General features: G+C 53.1%; 1 protein-coding gene across 8 annotated transcripts in view; it reads left to right on the top strand.

The window, feature by feature from the left end:
- EPHB2 (EPH receptor B2) overlaps positions 1 to 24335 on the top strand; it is a 129386-nt gene that overhangs the window by 63148 nt on the left and 41903 nt on the right. For all 8 annotated transcript variants that reach the window (XM_075114220.1, XM_075114216.1, XM_075114218.1 and 5 more), the window contains exons 4-5: positions 18923 to 19078; positions 19678 to 20013. In XM_075114220.1, coding sequence (XP_074970321.1) covers positions 18923 to 19078; positions 19678 to 20013 — 492 coding nt within the window. The remainder of the gene's footprint in view (positions 1 to 18922; positions 19079 to 19677; positions 20014 to 24335) is intronic.

The raw sequence follows: 24335 nt of genomic DNA, 5'->3' as shown, positions 1-24335 counted from the left end.
CTCCCTACAGCTTGTATTTAGTCTATACAGTCCGTGTGTACTCCCTACAGCCTGTGTGGGCTCCCTGTGCCTGAGTGGGCTCCCTACAGCCCCATGTGTACTGCTACAGCCCACTGTGTTCTCTCTGTGCCCCTGTGTATGCTCCCTTCAGCCTACATGTCCTCCCCACAATGTGTGGTGTGTACAGCCCACGTGTGGTCTGTACAGCTGGCATATGCTCCCTACCACCGATGTATGCTGCCTACAGCCTGTGTGTGCACCCTACAGCCCATGTGTGCTCCGTACAGCCTCCTGTGTGTTCCCTAGAGCCGGTGTGTGCTCCCTACAGCCTCTGTGTGCGCTGCCTGCAGCCCCCTCTGTGCTCCCTACAGCCACATGTGTGCTCCCTACCCCCTGTGTGTGTACTCCCTACAGCCTGTTTGTGCTCATACCGCCCTGTGTGTGGTGTCTACAGCCCCTGTCTGCTCCCTGCAGCCCGCGTCTGCTTCCTTCAGTCCCGTGTGTGGTTTATACAGCCCGTGGGTGCTCCTTATGGCCCCTGTGTAGGTATTCCACACAACCTGTGTCTGTGCTCCCTACAGCCACGCGTGTGCTCCCTGTTGCCTGTCTATATGCTCCCTACAATGCCATGTGTGCTGCCTACAACCTGTGTATGGCCCATACAGCTGGTGTGTGCTCCCTACAGCCCCATATGCGCTCCTGTGTGCAGCCCTGTGCGTTCTCTCTGCAGCCCCTGCGTGTGTTCCCTACAGCCCGTCTGTGCTCCCTTCAGCCTGTGTGCGCTGGCTGCCGTCCTGTGTCTTCATGCTGCAGCCCACTGTGTAGTCCCTACAGCCTCTGCATGCTCCCTACAGCGTGTGTGTGCTCCCTACAGCCCGTCTGTGCTCCTTACAGCCCCCCTGTGCACCCTGTAGCCTGGACGTTCTCCCAGCTTCCCCATGCGTGCTCCCTACATCTGCCTTTGTTCTCTCTGCAGCGCAATCTGTACACCCTAATGTCCCTGTGTGTGCTCCCTAAACCAGCGTGTGCACCCTACAACCCCTGTGTGCTCCCTGCACCCTGCATACGTGCACCATATAACTCTGCATGTCCTCCCTACGGTCACTCTTTGGGCTCCCTACAACCACGTGTGGGCTTCCTACAGCGCCTGTGCGCTCCCTGCAACCCCTGTGTGTGCTCCCTGCAACCTTTGTTCGTGCTCCATGTAGCCCTGCATGTGCTCCATATAATCCTCTGCTTCCACCATCCAGGTGTTTCTCCCTACAGCCCTTGTGTGCTCCCTGCAGCCCCCACCAGCTCCCCGTAGCCTGTCAGTGCTCCTTGCAGCCCTGTGTGTGCTCCCTACAGCCGGTGTGTCCTCTCTGCCGCCCTGTGTGCTCCCTACAATCGCTGTGCACTCACACACCTGTGTGAGCTCTTGTCCTCCTGGGGAGCAGCTGTTGGGTTTTTCTTTGCCTTTCCCAGGCCAGGCAGGATGGAGGTCCCTGTGGTGATGGTGAGTCACACCAAGTTGCTCGCTGGATTGCCTTGCTTTGGCTTTTGCTTCTCCACAGTCCTCCAGCCTTCTTTTTCATGTCCCAGCTGTGGGCATGATGGTGGGATGGGACAGCACCATCCTAGTACCTTTTCAAGGCCAAGAGTGAGAGGAGACAAGGATGGCCCCGCATGTCCCCTGACACGTTACAGGTGTGGAAGACAGTGGGTGCCAGTTTTAGGGAGTTCTAGGGAGGGCCCTGGAGAACACTCAGCTTTCTGACGGTGGCACACCAGTGGCGTCCAGTAATGAGGGACATGGGAAATGCTTGCAGGTGGTGCTGGGGTGTCATGCTGTTCATGACGCTGCTTGGTGGGGATGGGGACCTCCTGGCTGTCAGTGGCTTAGTGGTTCAGGATGGCAACAGCATTTTGCTGTCAGTGGTGGCCACGTCTCTGTGCTGCGTGGTGGTGAAGCTCTCGTTGTTGTTGGTGGTGGTGGTGAAGCTCTCGTTGGTGGTGGTGGTGAGGGTCTCGTTGTTGTTGGTGGTGGTGAGGGTCTCGTTGTTGGTGGTGGCGAGGGTCTCGCTGTTGGTGGTCAAAAGGATCTTGCTGGTGGTGGTGGTGGTGTCTCTGCTGGGAGGTGATGGGAGGCTGGGTGCACTCTCGGAGGAGGTGACCAAGTGGTGCCGTGGACTCTGCTGTGCATGAAGCCCAGGAGATAGGCAGTTCATATTTCTGTACTGAACAGGGAGCTGACATTAATGAACAGCTAATTAACATCACAGGGCTTGATGGTTGCAGTGTCAGCGTCCCTAATTAGTCGCGCACTAATATGCTTTAATTAACTGTCCCTGTCGTGGTTTTAATTTAATTTTCAGCTATAGACTGGAGACAGCAGTCCTGTGAGCATCTGGGTTCCAGTACCATGGCACTGTCTGTACTGGGATGGACTGGTGGGGCAGTGGTGGCCAGCTGGGCATCCTGGCACAGTGGAGAAGCAAGGCTGCTGTGCACCATCTGCTTGTGCTTTCCCAGGGATGAGTAACCACCACTGCATGACCCCAGTCCTACCGGTCCCCAGGCATGTTGCTACCTCCAAGACAGGGTGTTGGCTGGACAAGGGACCGCAGACAAGCTGAGGGTCCCATCATTACCTGCCCGCAGGCTCTTTCATACTGCAGCTTTGCCTGCATCAGCTGTACTTTGTGACGTAGTGAGCTGCCGTCCCTTCCCTGTTTTGGTGCTGGGGAGAGCATGGTGTTGCCCGTGATGTCTGTGCCTGCTCGGGTATGCCATTCATTGCCTGGAGGAGTCCCTAACCAGGGATGTGCTGTGTTGTGCGAGCTCTTCTTGAGACTAGGACACAAGAAGCTGGTCACTGCTCCTTATCACTGCTCCTTACTTGGCCCACGGGTTTGGGGGGTCCGTGGTCCTCATGCTGCTGGGTACCTCTTCATTTGTCTTCAGGCATCTCCATTCCAGGAGCCTCTGGTGCAGAGCGGCCACTGAGCACTTTCCTCCTCATCATCTTTTCGGTACCTCCTTCCTGCAGAGGAATCCCCTGCACCTTGTGTCAGACCAGCCAGAGACCTGAGAGCTGGGCACAGGGCTGGTGGGAGAGTGCTGGGGACCAGCGCAGGGGCAGAGTGGGCTCCACGTCCTGCTGTGATGAGTGTGAGGGTTGCTGAGGTCCTTGTGTGGGAGGATGGGTAGAGAACAAGCTGGGGAGACGCTGGTTTCCCATGGGAGAAGATGAAATCACAGGAACAAAAGCCGTGGGGAGAGGTGCCCTAGAGAGAGAGGAGGAAGAGAAGTCACCAGGCAGGAAGAGCCTTAGCGACCTAGAGATGCTGTGAGGAGCTGGTGTTTAGCCCCGGCAGAGTTGCTGTTCACACAAGAGGATCTCCTGGTCCTTGTCGCGCCAAGCAGATCTCTGCCTTGCAAGCTGACCACAGTCAGTCTGTGTGCCCTTGCCCCCAGCCTTGACTTTCCATGGAAAACCAGGCTCTGTATCACAGATGGAGGCAAAGGGAGCAGCAGGAGAAGACATAAACCTCACCTTGATGAGCATGGTAGCTCGAGTTTTGCTCATGCAGCCCTAATAATAAGGCAATTCCTTGTTAACATGCCTGTCCTGCAGCATGCACCCTGCTAGGACGAGGGATGCAGATGTGTCAGGGTGGAAAGTCTGGGGTTTTGCACTCCATTAATGAGAGCTGCAGCAGGAGTGGGCTGGGACAGGCATCCTGTGCTCCAGCCCGGCTCTGCTTTCCCCGCTCCGCTCTAGTATGACATCCTTCACCAGGCAGGGCACAAATCTACTCGAACACGAGCATCTCCCTGCAGGACGTTCTTAGGGGGCCTGTTATTCTGTAGGAGCAAGTGGGGCCTGTAAAGTGGGAGTTCATGCTTGGCAGTGTCCCAGGGAGCTGCGCAGTTCTGGGCTTGGCTTGCCCGTCTGGATTAGCAGGGCTCTGCCATCTGTCCTGCTCTCAGAACTGGCTGGAACTGCTCCAGGCACCCTGTGCTTTGAAGAAAACCCTTCTCCCGCTGTGGCCCCTGCTCCAAATAACCCAGCTGCCTCCCACCTAGGCAAGCATGGTTGCTTTCCCCGTCTCCTCTGCAGGTGACGGAAATCCTTGTGTCAACCACAGCCATGCTGTGGGCTTTGGGAGTGGCTAACAGAATCACAGAGTCACAAATGGCAGGGGATGGAAGGGACCTCTGGAGCTCATCCCGTCCCACCCCCTGCTGGAGCAGGCACACCCAGAGCAGGGGGCACAGGACCGCGTCCAGGCAGGGGGTGAATGTCCCCAGGGAAGGGACCCCACAGCCCCTCTGGGCAGCCTGTGCCCCTGCTCTGGCACCCGCACAGGGAAGGGGTTTGTCCTCATGTTCAGGTGGAACTTCCCGTGTTCCAGCTTGTGCCCGTTGGCACCACTGAAAAGAGTCCAGTCGCATCCTCCTGACACCCACCTGTCAGATATTTATAGGCATTGATGAGATCCCCCTCAGCCTTCTCTTCTCCAGGCTGAACAAGCCCAGATGCCTCAGCCTTTCCTCACAAGGGAGATGCTCCAGGCCCCTGAGCATCTCCGTAGCTCTCTGCTGAACTTGCTCGAGCAGTTCCCTGCCCTTCTTGAACTGGGGGGCCCAGAGCTGGATGCAGCACTGCAGATGTGGCCTCACTGGGGCAGAGCAGAGGGGGAGGAGAACCTCCCTCGCCCTGCTGGCCACACTCCTTTCCATGCCCCCCAGGACACCGTTGGCCTTCTTGGCCCCAAGGGCATGATGCTGACTCAATAACCTTGGGGAAATGCAGTGAAGGTCCCCAGAGAAGGACTTTTGGGACCTCTTGCAGCCAAATGAACTCAGTGGTTGGGCACTCTGTGGATTAAGAAGCCCAAATCTATCTATATTTTTATATGGCTGTTGAAGGACCAAGAAATTGTTGGTTGTATCATGCTGCCTGTGTGCAGTTCTCACATCACATCCAAGTCTGAGCCAATGTGTTGGGCACTTTTTGCCTTCTCTGTGTGTGGATCTTGTTGATCTGTGCTGCACCTTCATGCCAGGCTGTCATGCTCAAACTCTCTGTTTTTCAGCCCGTTCTCTTCTATGTGTCATGTGAAGTTGAGGACCACTTTTCGCAGAATGGGGCTGGGAGGATGCTCAGCCTCACCAGCGCACTGAGTGTCTTTGATCCCACTCCTCAAAGTGACCAGTAAACCAGTGAAAACCCAGGACACAGAATATATATAAGGGGACTTAATTTGATGTCACTTGTTCCACTCTTTACACCCGGCACCGGTGCCGTCATCTTAGCCAAGAGAGCTAAGCATCTGTCACCCTTGAAATCATACTCCGCAGCGTTATCAGTGTGTCTGGTCCCCTGAAATGGTCTCACAAGAGCTGATTTCATAAACACCAGCATTCGGATGCTAGAGTTTTCCTTGGCTGACTCTTAATTCTCTTGGGTACAAGTTATCTAATACTGCCTGGCATTGGGAGCCAACTGCTGATATTCTCCCTACTTCTAGGGGAACGGAAAATTTTAAGGAAGTGTTGGTTATGAAACAATCCTTCTCTATGCATACACTATATTATTACATATCCCTTTCTTTCTGTGTCACAATGGACAATTTTGCCATATTTTCGTGGCAGGCACATATCTTTACTATGGGTTCATTTTTCTTGCGTTCTTGATGTCCATCTTGTTGCTGTTAATCTTACAGGCCTTGTTTTTTCCAGTGCCCAGTTTAGCTGCTTTTATCAACTGCTTTTTTTTTTTTTTTTGTGCTTACTAATTTAAAGCCACTGCTGTCAGTTCATGACTTTTTAAGATGCATTTTTACTCCTTCACTGTAATTTCCCGGCCAGAATTGATTTTTACTGAAAAATATGAATTGCATTTTGTTCTGGAGGCAACAGCAACCATTTTTGAGGCAATTTTGGTTATTATTTGCAGTGTTTTATTTGTACTTTCTGTCCTTGGTGGCTTTGCTGGCATCTCTGGGAACCTGTTCAGTGCTCATGCCTCATGCCCGGCGCTGGCAGCAAGCACTCAAGCATGGTGGAAGAGCCCCAGCAATCTGGGAAGCTGGGGAAGACCCCTAATTTACTGGGAATTACTTTTAAATGCACAGAGGCAGTAACTGAGTTCAACTTTCATGCAGCTGAAACCAGCCAGCATACTTCCAACCTTGTCTTTGAGCCACCTCCCATCTTTTCCATCTCAAGTTGCTTGCGACACCTTTCCAAGGCCTCTCTACTTTCCAGTGGGAGTATGAAAACCTGGGAGTATGGAAGTATGAAATCTGGTGGAATAAAGCTTTCAGGTGTGGAAGGTGCATTTTGATGGATGCCAGCAAAACCCGCCCAAATAAGGGAAATTATGAGCTGTTGAAAATATGCCTCTTCCCATCTGTGTTTTCCGACAGTGCACGTTTGGCTCTCAGGTCCTGATGGATACAGACAGATAATTATTTGCTGCTGCTTTTCCCTCAGCAGAGCATCCTTTTGGAGAGAGTTTATCAGTTAAATGAGAACCAGGGGACCTAGGTTTCAACCTTCTCCTTCTGATGTCGATCCCTCACAACCCTTGATACTGCACAAACGCCGCTACCAAACTGATGCATTGAGTGCAGAGGGAATGCTGACGGTGGAAGTTGCTCCTGGGTATTTATGCAGCTCTGAATTGCAGAAGTTGTTACAGTTGTGCAAAATAGGTAGGCTTGATAAAAGATTTCCTAGAAAATAATATATAAAATCCCTGCTTTAACTCTCCGTACATGCGCATCCTTGGCACGTGGTGATCTTGGCATGGCCATGCTGCTTTTTCTCAGCGTGCGGGATGGTCAGACCTGCTGTCTGGGAGGAGTTGGGTGGTTTTGGTGGTTCTGTTTTCTGAACTCATAGTTCATTGTGCAGCCCCACGTCATATTTCCTGCTATCAAAAATCCATGTGTTGATTACAGAGCTGCGGCTTCCTTCCTTGGACTTCTGTGCTCTCTGCCCAGCCTCCAGGTGCCTGGCTCGTATCAGCAGAAAGAAAGGTTGAACATGTCTGGGGTGAAGCCGTAGCAGAGTCAGGTTAAGATCTTATGGTCCCCTGGACTGGTGATGCCACGGGACAGGTTGACCTCAGACGAGTCTGTGAATGTGCAGCAGCCTGGATGTCCAGATCAGGTCCTGGGCATCCAGGGACCCTGAATAGGTGGCAATGCCAGCAGCGGATGGCTGTATCACACGACATCCACGTTTTCCAAAGTCTGTCAAATATGGGGAAGGACGAGCTCTTCTAGAGAGGTTTAATGTGCCTTGCTTTTATCTTTCTTTCTGCGTCCCTCTCTCCTGCTGAAGGTGCGTTCGGTGATAGCCCCTGTGTGCACAGCTGCCTGTTACCGGAGAAGCCAGCGTGATCCAAATCCTCTCTGTCCTCTGTGCGGGGGGAAAAACAGCATGTGGTTGCATGCTGCAAATGCTGTGATCATGCACACACACGTGAGAGTCTGGGGGGTGGGGACGGGCCCAAATCACGCAGCATCACGGAACCGTTATTATCTCAGACCCTTTGAGCACCACGTTGGGTGCCAGAAAGGACAGTCATGGTTCAGCCCCAGTCAGCAACTAAATACCACACAACCGCTCGCTCACTGCCCCCACCCCTGTGGGACAGGGGAGAGCATTGGAAGGGCCAAAGTAAGAAAACTCATGGATTGAGATAGGAACAGTTTAATAATTAAAATAAAACAGTAATAACAATAGTAATAATAGTAATATAATGAAAAAGAAAATAACGAGAGAGAGAGAGAGAGAGGAACACTCGGGAGGGGGAAAAACAAAACTCCAAACAACAAGTGATACAACCACTCACCACCCGCCGACCAACGCTGCCGGTCCCCGAGCTGCGATAGCTGCCCCGCCCCGGCCAGCCCCTCCCAGTTAAGATACTGGGCATTACGTTACATGATATGGAATATTCCTTTGGCCAGTTTGAATCCACTCTCTTGGCTGTGCCCCCTCCCCTCCCGGCTCCTTGTGCCCCCGGCAGAGCCTGGGAAGCTGGAAATGTCCTTGACTAGTACAACCACTGCCCAGCAATAACTAAACCATCAGTGTGTTATCAACATTATTTTCATACTAAGCCCAAAGCACAGCACTGCACCAGTTAAAGTGAAGAAAATTAACTCTATTCCAGCTAAAACCATGACATAGGGGCTGGAAGGGGCCTCTGGAGCTCATCCCATCCCACCCCCTGCTGGAGCAGGCACACCCAGAGCAGGGGCACAGGGCCGCGTCCAGGCGGGGGGTGAATGTCTCCAGGGAAGGGACCCCACAGCCTCCCTGGGCAGCCTGTGCCCCTGCTCTGGCACCCGCACAGGGAAGGGGTTTGTCCTCATGTTCAGGTGGAACTTCCCGTGTTCCAGCTTGTGCCCGTTGCCCCTTGGCCTGGCGTTGGGCATCACTGAAAAGAGTCCAGCCCATCCTCCTGACACCCACCGTTCAGGTATTTATAAGCATCGATGAGATCCCCCCTCAGCCTTCTCCAGGGCACAGTGCTGTACACAAATGCCTCTGTTGCTGCCATTTCCAAAATGCCTAGCACTCAGGTCAGCATGCTTAAATAAGCCTTCTCTCTCCATCGCGAATCCTTACAGTTACAATATTTTGTGTGTTTCATTTCATCAGCAGCGCTGAGACAGCAAGCTGATGGCTCCTAAATAATGCTACAGGCAGACAGACCACATAAGCAAGGATGAGTGCAGTGACAGACACCGGTGCTCTAGCTAGGCCCTCTCTCGGGTAGCAGAGATGGCTCATGGTCAGCCTGGCTATCCCAACACTCCTTCTCCAGCCCTGGCTTTGCAGCTCTGGTGTTGCCCCTGCAGGGATGGACTTCGCGGAGGCTGTCTGTACATCTTCCGCTCCTCTGGAGCAGGGGGTTTCAAAGGAGCCCCAGCTTTTCAGATCGGCTACCTGGAGGCACAGAGGTTCTGCTTTCTTCTTGCAGTTTCCTTTGCAGACTCAAAACCCTGCGGTTCAAAAAGTCCATCGCAGCACGTTGCTGCGGCAGCTTGTTGCTGGATGAAGCTGCTTCAGCTCAGGTCGTTCGGGAAGTCTGGAAGATGTTCTTGGGCCAGAAGCGTGCCTGTTCGCACGAGTGAATCAGAGGTGGCAGGGACAGATGGACTTCTGAAATGGAGCTGGAGTCGCAGGCTGGTGCCATGGTCCATGAAGTGTGCGTGGTGACAGCACCAAGGGACTCTGCTTTGGGGAAGGGGACGGCAGCTTTCATGTGTGATTGTTTTGGCAAAGTCAGTGAATTTAAGCAAAGTAAAAATGTGAGGGTTTTTTTAGCTGGGCTGCTCCTACAAACAGCTGCTTGATCTTCGCGCCTCTGGTGTAAGTGGCTCTTTTTTCCCTTCACTCCGGCAGTGCATTTGCATAACCCCATTTGCGGGGCTTGTACCCCCACAGCCAGGAAGCAAGGGGCAGGCTGGCCATCCAAAAGCTTGAGACGCTCTGTTGGTGATGGGCAGCTGGAGTGACTGGAATGCATGCCAGTGCCTTGGGAGGGGCTTTGACTGTCTCCAAGGATGTAGGTCCCTGCACCGCTCTGAGCCCTCCTTCCAATACTTGACCTCTGTCATGATGAAAAACGTTCTCCTTGTGTCAAGCTGGAATTGCCCAACCTTGAGCCTTGTCCTACTTCTGTGGGCCTGGCTCCACATTCCTTACACCCTCTTCTTGGGTCGCTGAAGGCAGCAGTAAGGGCACTCCTTCGTCTTCCCTTCTCTAGGCTCGCGTCTGACCCTCAGCCTTTGCTTGCCCACCATGTGCTCCAGCCCCCAGCCATCCCAGTGGCCTCCCCTGGAGCCACTCCAGTACCATCCTGGAGATCTCCACACTGGACATGGTGCTCCCTGCAGATCTCACAAGTGCCAGCGCACTTGGGCGCTTGTTTTGGAGGAAGGCTGCTTCTCCCTGGGTTTTGCCCTTCATAAGTACATAAGCAGACTTTGTTTTGGGAAGTGGAGGTGGACAGCGTGCAACTGCCCTGGGCGGTGTGTGACCTCCCTTCCCATGCAGCGCTGCCTTCCTACAGCTTCTCCGCTCACCACAGGCTGGGATGAAAGTAACTGTGCAGCTACACCCCCAGTGATCTGAGCCACTATAACGAACCATTTTTAATCAGCCCTTATGCCAGCGCCATTCAGCACCTAGCGCTGACAAAGAACAATGTTGTCATCTGGAAAGCGGCTGCTGGCACTTAACCAGCTGGCATGTTTTAAACTTGTCTAAACTGGGTGCTAAGCAGCATTAAAATATAATGACTAAACATGCCCACTCCAAGTTTTCTTGGACACCCCCACCTCCACCTGGAAAAGCTGCTTATGCCCTGGAAAGGCTCCCCTGGGGGCTGCACCTAGAGTGGGTCTGCGGAGTGCCTGCTGGAGGCGGAGAGGGGAGCATGGGGTGCGGGGATGCCGGTCCTCATGCTGCAGAAAGTCAAGGCAGAGCAATGTGGGAACAGCACTCCTGCACGCTGGCCATCGGTGCTGGGGCTGCTGGTGCAGGTAGGGGTGTCCTTCAGAGACCCGATCTCAGACTCTGCACCCCTGACCCTGAAACCTGCTCCTCCAATGTCTGGGATAAGGGAGCTGGGTAGAGGCAAGTGATTTGCAGATAAAAGCATTGAGCTGCCACAGATGCACTTGGAGTCCCTGGAGGTGGAGGCTCAAGTCCGCTCAGGGGCCTGATCCTGGCTCTGCTTGCACCTGGATGTTTGCTGGCTGCTCTGGTCTCCTGGGTCTCTGTGTCTGGCCTTGGTGGACGTGCTTGCCCGTCCCCAGCAGCCCGGTGGTGCTGGCGCTGTGACTCTGAATTTGCAATGGGACCAAGAAGGCTGGGGAGACTGTCCACTTGAAGGGCTCTTGTCCAGGAAAAGCTCCCTTTTTACTTTCATGTTTCCTCTAGGATTAAAGCCATTCTCCTTGGGCTCAAAACATGGAATGTTTGTCAAGTTTATGAGGGCTTTTAGAGAGGCTTTTAGAGAGTACATCCTATCCCTTCTTTTATAAGGCTGAGATAAGATTATCTTTGTTTTAACACCAATTAAAGCAGGAAGGGTTTATAGGATTAGGGTTTTCCATCAGTGCAACTTTGATGTCACCACTTGCTTGCTTGGTTTGCTTCTTTCCCTGCGTTAAAAGGTTGGGAGCTGTTCCTGTAATGGTTAACATACCACCCTCCAGAGGCAGAGCTCTCCCAGGCAGAAGCTTTGGGAAACATTTAAACAAGACCAAACAAAGTAACAAAATGTGAAAGTCCTAAATTCTTCTGGAGACCTCTTGGAGAAAGCTGGTTTACCCGTTAAACAACCACTCTTTCAGTACATAGCGCTGCAGTGTTTACATCTATTGAAAAAGGACATGCTGCTTGCCTGGAAAGCATGTTTTAAAATATCAAAATAAAATAAATTACTATGTTTTAAGCAATCTAAAGCAAAACCAAAACAACCCCTGCAGTCTTGCAGTCAGAGGCTGGAAAACACGTCACACCATCCTCTGCACCAGAAGAAAACAAAAGGCTAAATACCACGAGTGTGACATTTGGTGTATCTGCTAGCACGTCACTCCACAGAAACAACCCCAGGGCTCAGCACCTCACCTGGTGCAGGCGGGCATTGCCTCTGCGAGCCGCCCCTGGGCTCCTGGGGCAATGCTGTTTTCCGGCATCTGAAGCTCTAGGTCCTGACGTGCGTGCCAAGCCGCTGAGGCAAAGTTTTGGGGTGGAAACCGCGCAGGTGCTGGCAGCATCCTGCTCGCCCCATGTGCTGGGACTGGGATTGCTCTTGGAAGAGCAGCACCCAGCATCCCCAGGGTGGGGGGTGTCATGCATCAGGAGGGCACTGCTGGCCGCTGAGCGTGGAGCTCCATGCTAGAGTGCTCTCAGGTGTCTGCAGGAGCAAGGAGGTCCAAAGCATCTGCTGCCACCAGAGCTGTGCTCCTGACCTATCTACTCACCGTCTGGTTTCGGCTTCACCCAGGGATGCTGGTCTCTGGAAGTGACCTGTGGACCGTGCCTTTCAGGCTGCAGTCACCTGTGGTCTATAGCGGTGTGATGAACACACAGCTCCGTGTCTCCTTTGGAGAGGGAAGTTCTCTCCCCTCCAGTGTCCTGAATGGCTCTAGAAGGAGAAATGCTGGATTATGGTCTGTACTCTGAGGATGCTGGCAGCACCCCAGTCCCCGTGCTCGGGCAGGAATGGAAAGCTTTCCATTTCTCTTTAAGAGTCCCTGTGATGGGTTGGGAAGGCTGAACCAGGTTGACCAGGCAGGTAAGACATTCCAGGCATTTCTCCCTGACAGCTGAATCCCATACCACTGATGGATGTGCCGCCCAGAGCAGGTCAGCGGGGGGGGATTGCAGGTGTGTGTGCCCACAGGTGCGGTGGTCTCGCCAGATGCTTGAACTTCTGAGCGGTGCTAGCGGGCAGATGACCTTGCGAACCCTGCAGAGGCTGCAGGAGGGATTTGCTGGCAAGCCCCCGGCACGAAGCCTCTCCCAGGTGAGGGCTCAGCCCTGCTGCTGCTGTGTGGGCATGGGGCGAGAGCTGCAAGGGTTTGGATGAGGGTACTCCCTGCCGAAGGCTGTCCTGGCTAGCGGGCTGGTGATGCTCTTGCAGGTGAGCAGGGGACTGGAACTGCCTGGCTTTGGCCCAGGCTGTGCTGCAGAGTCGGTGTGTGATGATTGCTATCGGTTTGTCCCATGGTGAGCTAAAGGCTGAATCCCTGCACACGCAGTTTTGCTCGTCTTTGGGGCTTGTTTGGGCTGGACTGAGGCAGCCTGGCTGGAAGGTCAGGGACTGTTTGTCCCTTGCAGGACTTTCCAGCCTGCCAGTACTAAGGTCCTGTCACAGCCCCGCGCTGAGCCAGTGCTGCCCCTCTGTGCCTGCCTGTGGACCAAGTGAAAGGGTGGGTGACGGTGAGGATAAGACACAACCTCTTAAACCTCTTAACGTCTGCCCGTGGTGAGCTGCAGACAGCCAGGATGCAGCGTGGAAGTTCTTGCCAGGGGCTCTTCCAAGGGCGTTGTGTCTGAAGGAGCTGCGGGCTGAAGCTGGGCGGCAGATGGGGGCACCCCTGGGGAGCACTGTCGGAAGGGGTATGGGTTTTGGAGTTCTGGCACCTTCAGCTGTGAGGCCAGAGCAGGGGTGCCTATGTGCTGGGGGGACAATGCAGCCTCTCCAGTTGATCTCCTTGAGCTGCTGGGGAGGTACAGGCTGCTGGCCCAGTCAATGGCATCGGGACCTACCTAAAAGCTGCTAGTGATGGGAGGATGCTTTTGCAGGCCTGTGCTGTCTGCTTCTATTTCTGTCCTGTGCAGAATGATGGGGTTAAACAGGAACATTTGTGTTCTGACTTCTGCCTTTATTGACAGCTCTTTAATCCACATCACAGAAGTCGTCTGAGCACCATGTTCCCCTTCAGTTAATCTCATTTAACCCTGTTTTCCCTTCTGTATTTCTATCCTCTGCTCTCCAAATGCTGTCAGAGTCGCTGGCAGTGACAGCACCTGGCAATGGGATTAATTGCTTATCTCAAGTATGAGGTAACAGTGTAGGCTGCTAATTAAATTTATCAGGAGGGAAACTGTAGAACCTGTGTGGCCCCAGGAAGGATGAGTGCAGAGAGCTGGCACCTAGAGTTCCAAGATCCTCTCTCTTTCAGAGCTCCCAGCCAACACCAATGCCAAGTCCGAGGGGCTTGGGTGTTACCACCTGCCTCCCGCACTGCAGCCCTGCAAGGCAGGATTGAGTCCTCTTCCCTCCAGCACTAAAACGCCCAGGCTGCAGAGGCCGTGGCACAAGCGTAAGCAGATCCAAAGGCAATGGGCAGCATTGCTCCTTTGGGCTGTCCAGGCGCCAGCCGTTTGCTATGGTGACAAACACCATCGTGTGAGGGCCTGGCGACAGGAACAAGCAGAGAATGGGCAACTTTTGCAGGTGAGACAAAGTGAGACCCATTTGTATGCAGAATTGAAAACAAAGGTCAAGGTGCAAGGGGCAGAACGGGGAAAGCGGCAATGTCATTAGAGCACCCACCTCAACCTGTAACGGTTGATGAAAGGAAAAAGGGGTAAATTCAGAGCTGGTTGGACTTAATAGTCTCTATGCAGGTCAACGTCATAAATACCCCCACACACCATGAGGAGCAGACCCAGAGTGCTGGTGAAGTAGGCTCTGGGGTCTGCGGTCCAGCCTCCCACTTGCAGCAGGGCTGCCACCAGCATTGGCTCAAAGCAGCCATGGCATTTAGCTGAACCTCCCCCAAGGAAAGCGATCCACCCCCCCTCTGCAGCCTGTCCCAGGGCTGCACCATCCCTTGGAGAAGGAGCTTTTCCTAATGTCCGCTCTGAACTTGTGGTCCTTGTCTCTCGTTACAGAGTCTGGCACCGTGAGCAGTGTTTGAGTCTGTCTTCTTTGCATCTGCCCCCAAATAGCTGCAGTTAGGTCCCCCCATTACCCCAGTTAACCCAACCCCACTGTTCCCACCACTGCGCCCCAGGGCTGACCCTCCACTGGACTCTCCTATTCCTCCACATTGCCCTTGCAATGGGCAGCCCCAAACCAGCCACGGCAGCATCCCCAGTGCCTGGCAGGGGAAAACACCTCCCTCGATGTGCTGGCCATGCTCCTCCTGGCATGGCCCAGGACATTGTTTTCTTTATTCTCCATAAAGCAAATTGCTGGCACCCATTCGGCGTGGGGTCGGTGCCGGGGCAGTCCCGCAGTGCGTGGCCATGGGAGCCAGAGGCTTGCGTAGGGTTCAAGGGGTGATTAGGATGCCAGCGGGAGCAGGGAGGGCCATGGGAGAGGGCTCCCAAAAGCATGAGGGAGGGTGAGAGGCAGGATGCGGCCGAGGCGACCCGCTCTGGGGTCCTGCAGCACCAGGAATGATGATGAAGTCGGGCTGCGGAGCCAGCCTGCCTGCCCCCTGGCTCCAGCCCTGGAGGGAGAAGAGAGGCAGCTGGGAGATAAGGCAAGGGATTTGAGATTCTTGGCGGATCCTAACTGACAGAGCCAGGGCTGCCTGTTTTCCATCAGCCATTAAAAACGCCTTGCTCGAGTGGAAGGAGCCTCGCTGCCAGGAGAAACAAAGCCAGGCGAAAGGAGCCGAGGAGGACCCTTCCTCAGAGCCATTAGCATGGACTGAAGGTGCCATTTTGGAAACTTTTATTGCAAGAGAGAGCTGTTTGCTTTGACCTTTTTGCAGAAGTGGTCTGGGGTGGGCTCTGAAGGCCAGGGCAGTTTTTGATGCAGAGCAGCCTGTTTGGAGTCTGCTCAGCTCACACTGGATTAGTTAAAAAGCTGGTTAGAGAGAGGCAGTGGGACACGGGGCCAGAAAACAGGGAACCCCTCTGCGGTCCCTCCTGCACGTTTGGCCAAAGGCTTTTCCTTCAGGCTGAGCCATGGGATGCCTGTCTCCGCCGAGCTGTCCCGGGGCAGGCAACACTATGGGGAAGGAGTACTGGAAGCTTCATGCCAGTGCTGCCCCCAGCAGCAGATGCTGCAGAAGAGGCCTTCCCTCGCAGCTCCCTGGCGCAGTCCTCCTGCAGGGGAGGAGGGGATTCCCTTCCCAAAACACGTGCTTTCCCAGGCACGACCACCTTTCCACACCCTGGGTGGATGGGAAATGAGGACACCTGGTCCTGCTCAGGTGTTTCCCATCTTGTCTGAGAGCTACAGCCAGTGCTCCTAGCAAATCCATTGCTGTTTCCAGGCCGTACCCTAGCAAGGCAGCCATTCATGCCTACGTGCAGCAGTGAGGGAATTAAAGGTCCATATGTTTCCTGTGAACCCCTATTGGCATCCTGCGATGGGTGCTGGAGGTGCAGGAGCCCACCACGTGGGAAGCTGCAAACTGCCCCTGCTTCAGCGATGGGGCCAGAGCTGCTGTCACGGTAATCACCCTCCTGGGATCAAGGATGCTCTGATAAAGTAGAAATCCTGTGCTTTCACTGTTTCAATTCCCTCTTTCCAAGCAGGGTTTTCTGGGGGTGCTCTGCTCCCGGCCTCCTTGCGAGCCTGAGGGGAAGCAGCATGTCCCAAAGCTGCTGTCACCACCCGGGTCAGAAAACTGGGGTGTTCTCATGTCTTCCATCAAGTGGTGAGAACATCCACGCTGTTCAAACAGGAGGGGGTTTAGCTCCTGCATGAAGATTTCAGTTTTGATTTGCTGTTTAGTCTGGAAACAAGAAATTGGGTGGATTCCAAATTAAAAGCTGTTTTCTCACCCAGAGGAAGACCTGGAGGGAACAAAACACTTTTGAACACAGTGTTCGTTTATTTTACTTCTGTTATTACTTGAGAAAAGAAAAATAGAAAAGAACTCTGCATCAAATTTCAGTGATTTTTCTGTCTTTCAGCATGATTTCAGGACATTTATCTTTGGACGAGTTCTGATTTTCCAGGATTAATTTATCCCATGTCGGTGCGCGGGACCTCCTGGGGAGGGAGAAAGTTGCCGAAACTTCTGGCCATGTTTTGATGGCGCGTGCAAAGAGCTGTATCCTCCCAGCTTGGTATTTTGGGGGAACAATCATTCAGCCCCCAGTTTTTGCCCCACTTTAAGAGCAGCGCACACACGAGTGTTAATTGCAGCCGTCACCTGATGCCCGGCCAAAGCGGGGGAATGTTTTTTGTCTCTCGGGGCCAATCGCTAAACCTCAGCAGCACAGGCGTTTTTTTTTTTATGTATCTCAGTGCAGAAGAAGCCTCATAGGAAAGTTGTTATTTTTAAAATAAGCCTCGGGAAGGTGAAGGAGGCCCTGCCTCAAACAGGAGACGTGTCTCAAAACATCTTTGATCAAATGACCCTGTATTTCACCCTGGATGTCAGACTAGAGTAATTTTGTGGGTTGGTCTTATCGTGTTTCAAAACCTGGTATTAGAACGGGGACCCTGTTATCATTTCGGCTACAGAGCCACCATCACTCCTCTGTAACGGAGGGCTATGCAGCCATCACCTCTCCCAACAGCTTAACGCCCTCTGAGGTGGGTACCCAGGGACATGCTGGGAATAGGGTCAGAAATGGAGTCAAACGCATGGGGGATAGGGGACAGTGAGGGTGGAAAGATGCAGGAACATGAGGAGAAGCCAGTTTTTCAACAGATCCTTCGACTGTAGGAGGCAGGAGGGACTTTGCAGGCAGGAAGGCTGATGGTATTTTTTTCCTAGAGCTTTTCTCATTGGAGACTCAGGATAATTTTGAAGAAAGGGAGACAAAAACTGAAAAAAAACCCTCTTTTTTTTCAAAGAAAAAAAATAGGTACTTCTCAGTAATAGCTCTTGCTTGCAACAACCCCGAGTGTATGTTTTTCCCAGGCTGTTTTTCTGATCTGCCTCATTCCTGAAAGCCTTGGCAGCGAAATGAAGTAGAAGTTTGTTTAACTCGTTTCAGTGCAGAAACCACCTGCCACCCCCCAGGCTCTTCACACTGCACAAGACATTAACAGCAGCGGAAAGTCGCGACCAAGAGTAATCACCGAGAGCCATGCTGATAAATGCTTGTGGCCGAGCTTTTGCTTTGGCACTGCTGATCCCGTGACTTGGAAAGGACTTTCTGGTGTTTAAAGCTTTGCATTGATATTTTTAGCCACCTGTGCTGTATCTGCTAATACTGTAATTCACACTGTGGTCCAGCCTTCACCACCTGGTGCTGTAGGCACCAGGCACACCCCATGCCGCCCTCACCCACTCTCAACGCGCGTTTTTTTGAGTGGCTGTTGCTAATGGAGCATCTTCTTCATCTGTGAGTGGCTTAGAGCTCTGAGCCCCAGTGGAGGTAGACCCCATCATGCTGCTGCAGGTCAGGGCAGGAGTGACAATTTGCTTATGATACTGAGTAGCGAAGACAAGGACTGGTCGTGGAGAGTTGCAAAAAGACCTTATGAGATGGTGTGACCGGGGAATGAGAAGGCAGTTGGAATTCAATAGACTTGAGGTGATGCAAATGGGGGAAAACAAGCCCAACTTCACAGACACGTGCACAGAGATAGGCTGTGGGGTGGCCTGTGTTTCTCAGGAAGGAGACCCTGGGCCTGTAAGAGGAGTCCAGCTGGTACATTAGTGATTAAAAAATAATTTGGACTTTGCCAGTTGTGGGAAAAGAGTTGAGAAGGAAATAGTGAATATTGTTATGCAACTTGCTTGGGGCATGACGGGGGTTTGTACAACCCGAGGAGTCATGGAGAGGGTGGATGGCAGTTGAGTGTTCACTGAGACTGCACGTGTGGGATTGCTTCCAATGAAATGGCAGCTGGCAGCTTGAAAGCAGAGGGCAGCAGTGTGCGGTTACACCGCGGGGCTCCGTGCTGCAGGATAAAATGGGTGCAAAATGACTGCATGGAATAAAAAAAGTGACTGGGTGACTTAGTGGAAGAAACTTCCCACAAGAGATACTAAATGCAAAGAGCCTGCCTTCTGGGAAACCCCTGGCCTATAAATTGTTGGAGGGTGAGAAGGTATTGTGGGCGAAGCGTGTGCCCAACTCCTCAGGTGGCTGCTGCCGGGGAGAGATTCTGGTGACCGTGTGGACCTTTGGTCTGACTTGGTACAGCTGCCCACACCTTCTGATGGGACAGTGCCTAAAAAACCCCTTTGCATGTGTAAGACTCCCTGAGTGGACTCTGTTCTGTGCTCATGGCTGGGGGTAGGGTGGGGGAGAGATATCTGCATGGGCACCCCATGCAGGCACTGCTGCCTCAGAGCCTTCAAACCAGTTGCTCCTTCTCCACTTTGTTTGCTTCAAATTGTCAGGTTTTAGCTTTGGAGTTTGCAAAGCCCTGAAGGGTGTTTTCTGGCAGCGCTGCCAGGCTCCGGGCATCCCCGCTAGCCCCTGTCCTCACCACTTACCACCGCTCTTGGTTCTCTTCCAGGCTGCCCGTCGGGGACGTTCAAGGCCAGCCAAGGGGATGAAGGATGCGTCCACTGCCCCATTAACAGCCGGACGACCTCAGAAGGGGCCACTAACTGCGTGTGCCGAAATGGATATTACCGGGCAGATGCTGACCCTGTCGACATGCCGTGCACCAGTATGTGGGCTCTGGGCAACTGGGGAGGGACCGCGCGTGGCTGGGAGAGGAAACACCCATCAGTCAAAGCACAGAGGGATACTTAGCAAAGGCATCTGTCTCAGTGGTACTGTGGAGGAAGCCAGGGGCTCAGAGTACCTCATCCTTGCAGGCATGGGTCTTTCTTAGCCTGGGCCAGTCTGCGCTTGCAAGCATTGCACGTGCAGAGAGGACAGAAATTCGGGTTGCTCTGTGCTGTTCTGGGCAGGGGGATGACTTCAGTCTGGGGCCATACCTGGATGAGAAGACCTGTGTGTTGGCACGCGGGAGATTAGTGCAAAGGCCAGGAATCAGAAACGCTACAAAAAATAACTGGTGAATTTTGCCCAGGAGGCCACGTAGTCAAATGAGCCGGGGTTAAGAGGACAGGCTTTGTTCCTGCTCCTGCCTCTGGCTATCCAGCTTGCTCCACACATCCCTGATGCCAAGAGAAGCACCTGGCTCGGCGTGTGCCTGCTGCAGGGTCCTGTCTGGGGCTGGGGAAAGGATGGGGTGCAGCTGGCCCTGTAACAACAATCAGGGCTCTGGCTCTTACACCTTTCTGTCTATTGCCTTTACAGCCATCCCATCTGCCCCCCAGGCCGTCATCTCCAGCGTGAACGAGACCTCTCTGATGCTGGAGTGGACCCCGCCACGGGACTCGGGGGGCAGGGAGGACCTGGTGTACAACATCATCTGCAAGAGCTGTGGCTCTGGCCGTGGGGCATGCACACGCTGCGGGGACAACGTGCAGTTCGCCCCCCGCCAGCTGGGCCTGACGGAGCCCCGCATCTACATCAGCGATCTGCTGGCCCACACCCAGTACACCTTCGAGATCCAGGCAGTGAACGGCGTCACCGACCAGAGCCCCTTCTCCCCGCAGTTTGCATCAGTGAACATCACCACCAACCAGGCTGGTAAGATCTGGAACCATGTCTCCCAACAGACCCCTCCAGGAAGGGGAGGTGGTGGTCAGAGACCTGCTGGTCAAGAGGTGCTGGGTGAAACCCTGTGGGGTGAGCAGGGCTTGAAGGGGAGAAGAGGTGGGGTGAGGCACGGCGTGGTGTGGCTTGCTCCGTAATGCTGGTGATGACCAAAGTGCATGGGCCTGGTGATTCCTGGATGAATCCCAAGCCTCAGGTGTGAAAAATGTCACTTATTTCAGTGAAAAGCTGGAGCATGTCCCGAGGCAGAACTGCCCTCCCCATCACCGCAGCAGAATGGCTCATGTCACGGTCCCCTGGTGCCTCAGCATCCCTTTCTGGCACGAGGCACATGACTGTTTCTGAGGTTTTTTTCCTCAGAGCATCGGTTGCACACACTGTCGGTCTGTTGCAGACACAGCAGCAGCACTTGCCGCTGCTGGCAGCCTTGCTGCAGCCCCTGCTACTGCTCCTTTTTCCTGAGGAGGGAAGGTAAGATTAGCTCCAGCATTTTGACACGAGTTGCAATCTCTGCTCTGACTGCAGAGAAAGCCAGGACAGACTGTGAAAGCAAAGGAAAGCTGCACAGAGAGGGGCTGAGAGATGGATATATGGGATGACCATCTGGAAATCTGCTCCAGGTCCTGTGCCACTGCAGAACCACCTTGGTGAAGAGTACCACTTCTTGCACCCAGGGTCTCCAGCTCTGTGCTGGCCTGGGTGTTTCCTACACTCCCCCTGTACAGGGTGGTTTTGCTGTGGGCAGGGATGGGTCAGGGGGCTAGCAGCGCTGGTGCTGGGAGTTTCCCCAGTAGCCCCCAGGCAGCAGCTGAGCTGGTGGCAGGATGCCCTGCAGAGTTGCTGATCAGGGGCTGCTCTCCCCAGCCCACCTGGAAGCCATCTGGAGCTGGAGCACAGGCTGGGGCTGGGGCTTTGCTTAATCCGATTGCACGGTGGAAGCATGCCAATAAGGTACAAACATGCGTGGGAGCAAGCAAGTTTCTGCGGTCCCTCTGTATGGGGTTGTGTGAACATGCCCCAGGGTGCCCTGGACACTACATGGCCTTCAAGACTGAATTTGGCAGTCGTGGATGATGGCATTTCCACTGAATTGCCTGGAGACCATGGTATGTACCGGCTGCAGGGGACGAGAGGTGTTTGGTCTGGGATAAAGCAGCAGTGGTGCAGATGGGCATCACTTGGTTGAGCACGCAGAGCACCAAGACAGACATAACCTGCAAAAATGTCTTAGTTGCAGATGAACCAGCAGACTGACCTCTGATCTTAGGTCAGGAGTTATCCTGGGAGCTGCAGGGCCACTGTTTTCTATACAGTATCAGGAGCCCTGAAGGCAGGCTTAGCATAGCGTTGAACTGTGGTTTGACTGCAAGCAGGAACACGTCTGCACATGATGAGGAGAGAGGAACTGGTCTGGGACGGTGACCTGGTCCAGCTTCCTTTACAGAGATGGCTGACAGAGACGGGGTGGGTGGGATGCTACCTGGGGCTGGGAGGGGGCTCTGCACACCCCCAGCATTGTCCCGCGCTATAGACGAGTTATTTAATGCTCGGATTTTGCACTTTGCAGCTGCGTGGTGTGCTCGTTACCATCATGTACTGCCTGTGGCTACTTCCACCTTAGCAAAACCAGAGAGCTGAGTTGCAAGCGAATCCTTTTCAGACCCCTGGATCCTCCTCCTTGTGTTTTCCTTGTTTGACACTCCTTTATTATCAGGGCTCACACTTCTCAGCCTGTGTGATGTCTCTCTTAATGTATCTATTCATTAGCACTAAACAGTAACTGTCTGCTTGCTAATTCCTCTGTAATTAGAGGCTCTGAATTCTTCTGCTTACACTCTGCACCTCCTGGCAGCCTTGATGTAGATCATTAGCAGTTGGTAACAGAAGCTGCAGACACAAAGGCAGAGCTGGGACAGGAGAATGGGGGGTGTTGTAGGGAGACGAGAGCATGCAGAGGGAGGGGAGGCATGAGCCTAGGGAAGCAGCAATTACAGCCTCCCTCTGCCTTTGCTCTGGGTTGAGCAGCCAGCTGGGGCTCCAGCTCAGGCAGAGCAGAAGAGCGAATGTGCGATGGGTTGTGCTCCTGCTGTGGCTGGACGATGGCCTCCCTGCAAAGCACCTGCTATGCTGGCCTTCGGGGACCTCCCAGCCCCAAAGAAAGCAAGGCAAAATTGCCCCGGCTCACCCAGGCATAAATGGACCACTGCTGGGAGACTGCCTGTGCTTGGCGCTTCTGGGACTGAGGAGAGATGCCACAGCACCAGCAGCATTTTTAACCTTCAGGTGTCATAAATTCTTCAGCATCCCAGGAAAAAGCTGCTCTGGGAGAGTAAGAAAACAATCCCTGCAGAGCAGCCAGAGGGCAGGTACTGAGTGTGGCCGGAGGGGTGGCACTGGGGGGGTGTGACCATACAGTGACTATCATCCCAAAAGGGAAACTTGCGATCAAATGTGACACAGCATTCGCCTTCTTGTTCTCCCAGAGAAAGACGGCTGTGGCGATTATTGTTGTACCCCTCTCCAACGAGGTCTGGATTTCCCTAACATTTGCCTTTACATCAACAGAAATTATTTTGCTGTTGTGTTGTGGTAATAGGACATTCCTCCTCATGTAGACACTGGCTTCTCTCAAGGGAAAATAAGAGGTAATTAGACCAAGCTGAATCACCTTTCTTGCTGTAAGGTGGCTTTCCAGAATGTGGATTTTCCCATGGCTATTTGTGGACACTTCTATATTCTTCATCATAATTTTTTGAACTAGGTATTTTACCCATTAGCAGATAAACTACTTTCCTGGCTGGTCTCGCTGTTCCCTTAACACATCCAAGTGCCATGTGGGCAGCTCTTACCTCACTGGTGGCTTATGTCTTGGCCCCTTCAGGTGCTGCTTCCCTCGATTCAGCCTCCCATTCTGCAAGCAAGACCTGCATTTTTGTTTTCAGACCCAAGCACAACCTTATGACTGTTTTCATGGGCTCATCCATCAAGCCACGACCATTGCTCTGCACAGAAGTTGTCATTCCCAACACTGCCATTTTAGACACTATGAACGATTGCCAGCAGATGTTTTTATATCGTCTTGCAGATCTGAAATAATTTTAAGGAGAGGTGCTGCCTCCATTGTGTTGGACACAGTATGAGTGCCAGCCTTGTTTAAAACTAATTTCATGTGTTGCAGATGATGATGATCCTGAGCCCGGTGTCTCACACACTCTAAGTCTGTGCACTTTGCTGAAATCCTGAGTTCAGGAAAAAAATCAAGACAGTTTGGCAAGAGCTACATCCACAAAGTCACGCTGCCGTGGCAGATTTGGGCCGTAGGATCCCATCAGGGTTTGTGGAAGGGACATACGGTGTCTCCGATTCACCCTTCTGTTTGCAGCAGGACTATCACCGAGGCTACATCTGCCGTGGCTTTTTCTAGCTGAGTCGTGGAGATCTCCACCTCTCTGCCAACCTGTCCCAGGACTATGTTACCCTCCTGGGAAAGATGCTGTTCATAATTTCTAGCCTGATTTGTGGCTTGGGCTCCTTGTTGCATCACCTGCTGGGAAGAGTGAGTTTTCACCTTCTTTTAACAGAGCTCAGAACAGTTGTAGCCTCAATTCAATTTGCCCTTAATGTCTTCATTAGCAGGCTCAGTCAGCCCTGCTCTGTCCATGTCTCATAAGCCCTGTGCCCCAGGTTGCCTCGGACACCCTTGGCCGGATTCTTCTGGACCCAGGGCCTTGTGTTCCTCATTGGCCAAGTTGATGTTGGCTTTAGACTACCCAGTTTGATGCTGACCTTAGAGTTCCCAGGTTTACCCATTACATTTCACTGAAACATTGTCATCTTTTCAGTCCCACCAACAAAGCGATCAGCAGTCCAGACCCCATGGCCAGGGAGGAGCCCCAGGGGACAGGCCACCTCTCTTCTTAGGAGAAGGTTGGTAGAAAAAGAGTGGCTAACATCAGCCCATGCTCGGAGGCGGTTTCCTGGACCTTTCTCTTGCAATGAGTGTCCTAAAAAGACCAAAGGCGTTTAACCTCCAGAAGGGCAGGTTTTGTTAGAACAGGAGGTGTGATGCTTCCCTTTTTAAAGTACAGAAAATTCGAAAGGACCAGGACCAGCAGAATAGCAATAAAAAGAACCTGGAATAAACATCCCCTTCCTACCACATCCTTGCTTCCTGGTCAGTCTTCAGCCAAGTCAAATTCACCTCTTCCAGCAAACTGTGCATGATCCCCACTGCCTTCCTAGGCAATATCTTCTGTCACCTCTGAGACCAGACAGTGTTTTCTCTCTGTTGTTCT

The sequence above is a fragment of the Phalacrocorax aristotelis genome, chromosome 19 (genome assembly GCF_949628215.1).
Source record: "Phalacrocorax aristotelis chromosome 19, bGulAri2.1, whole genome shotgun sequence".
NCBI lineage: Eukaryota > Metazoa > Chordata > Aves > Suliformes > Phalacrocoracidae > Phalacrocorax > Phalacrocorax aristotelis.
Note: the sequence above shows the minus strand (reverse complement) of the source record. Positions and strands in the feature narration are given on the sequence as shown.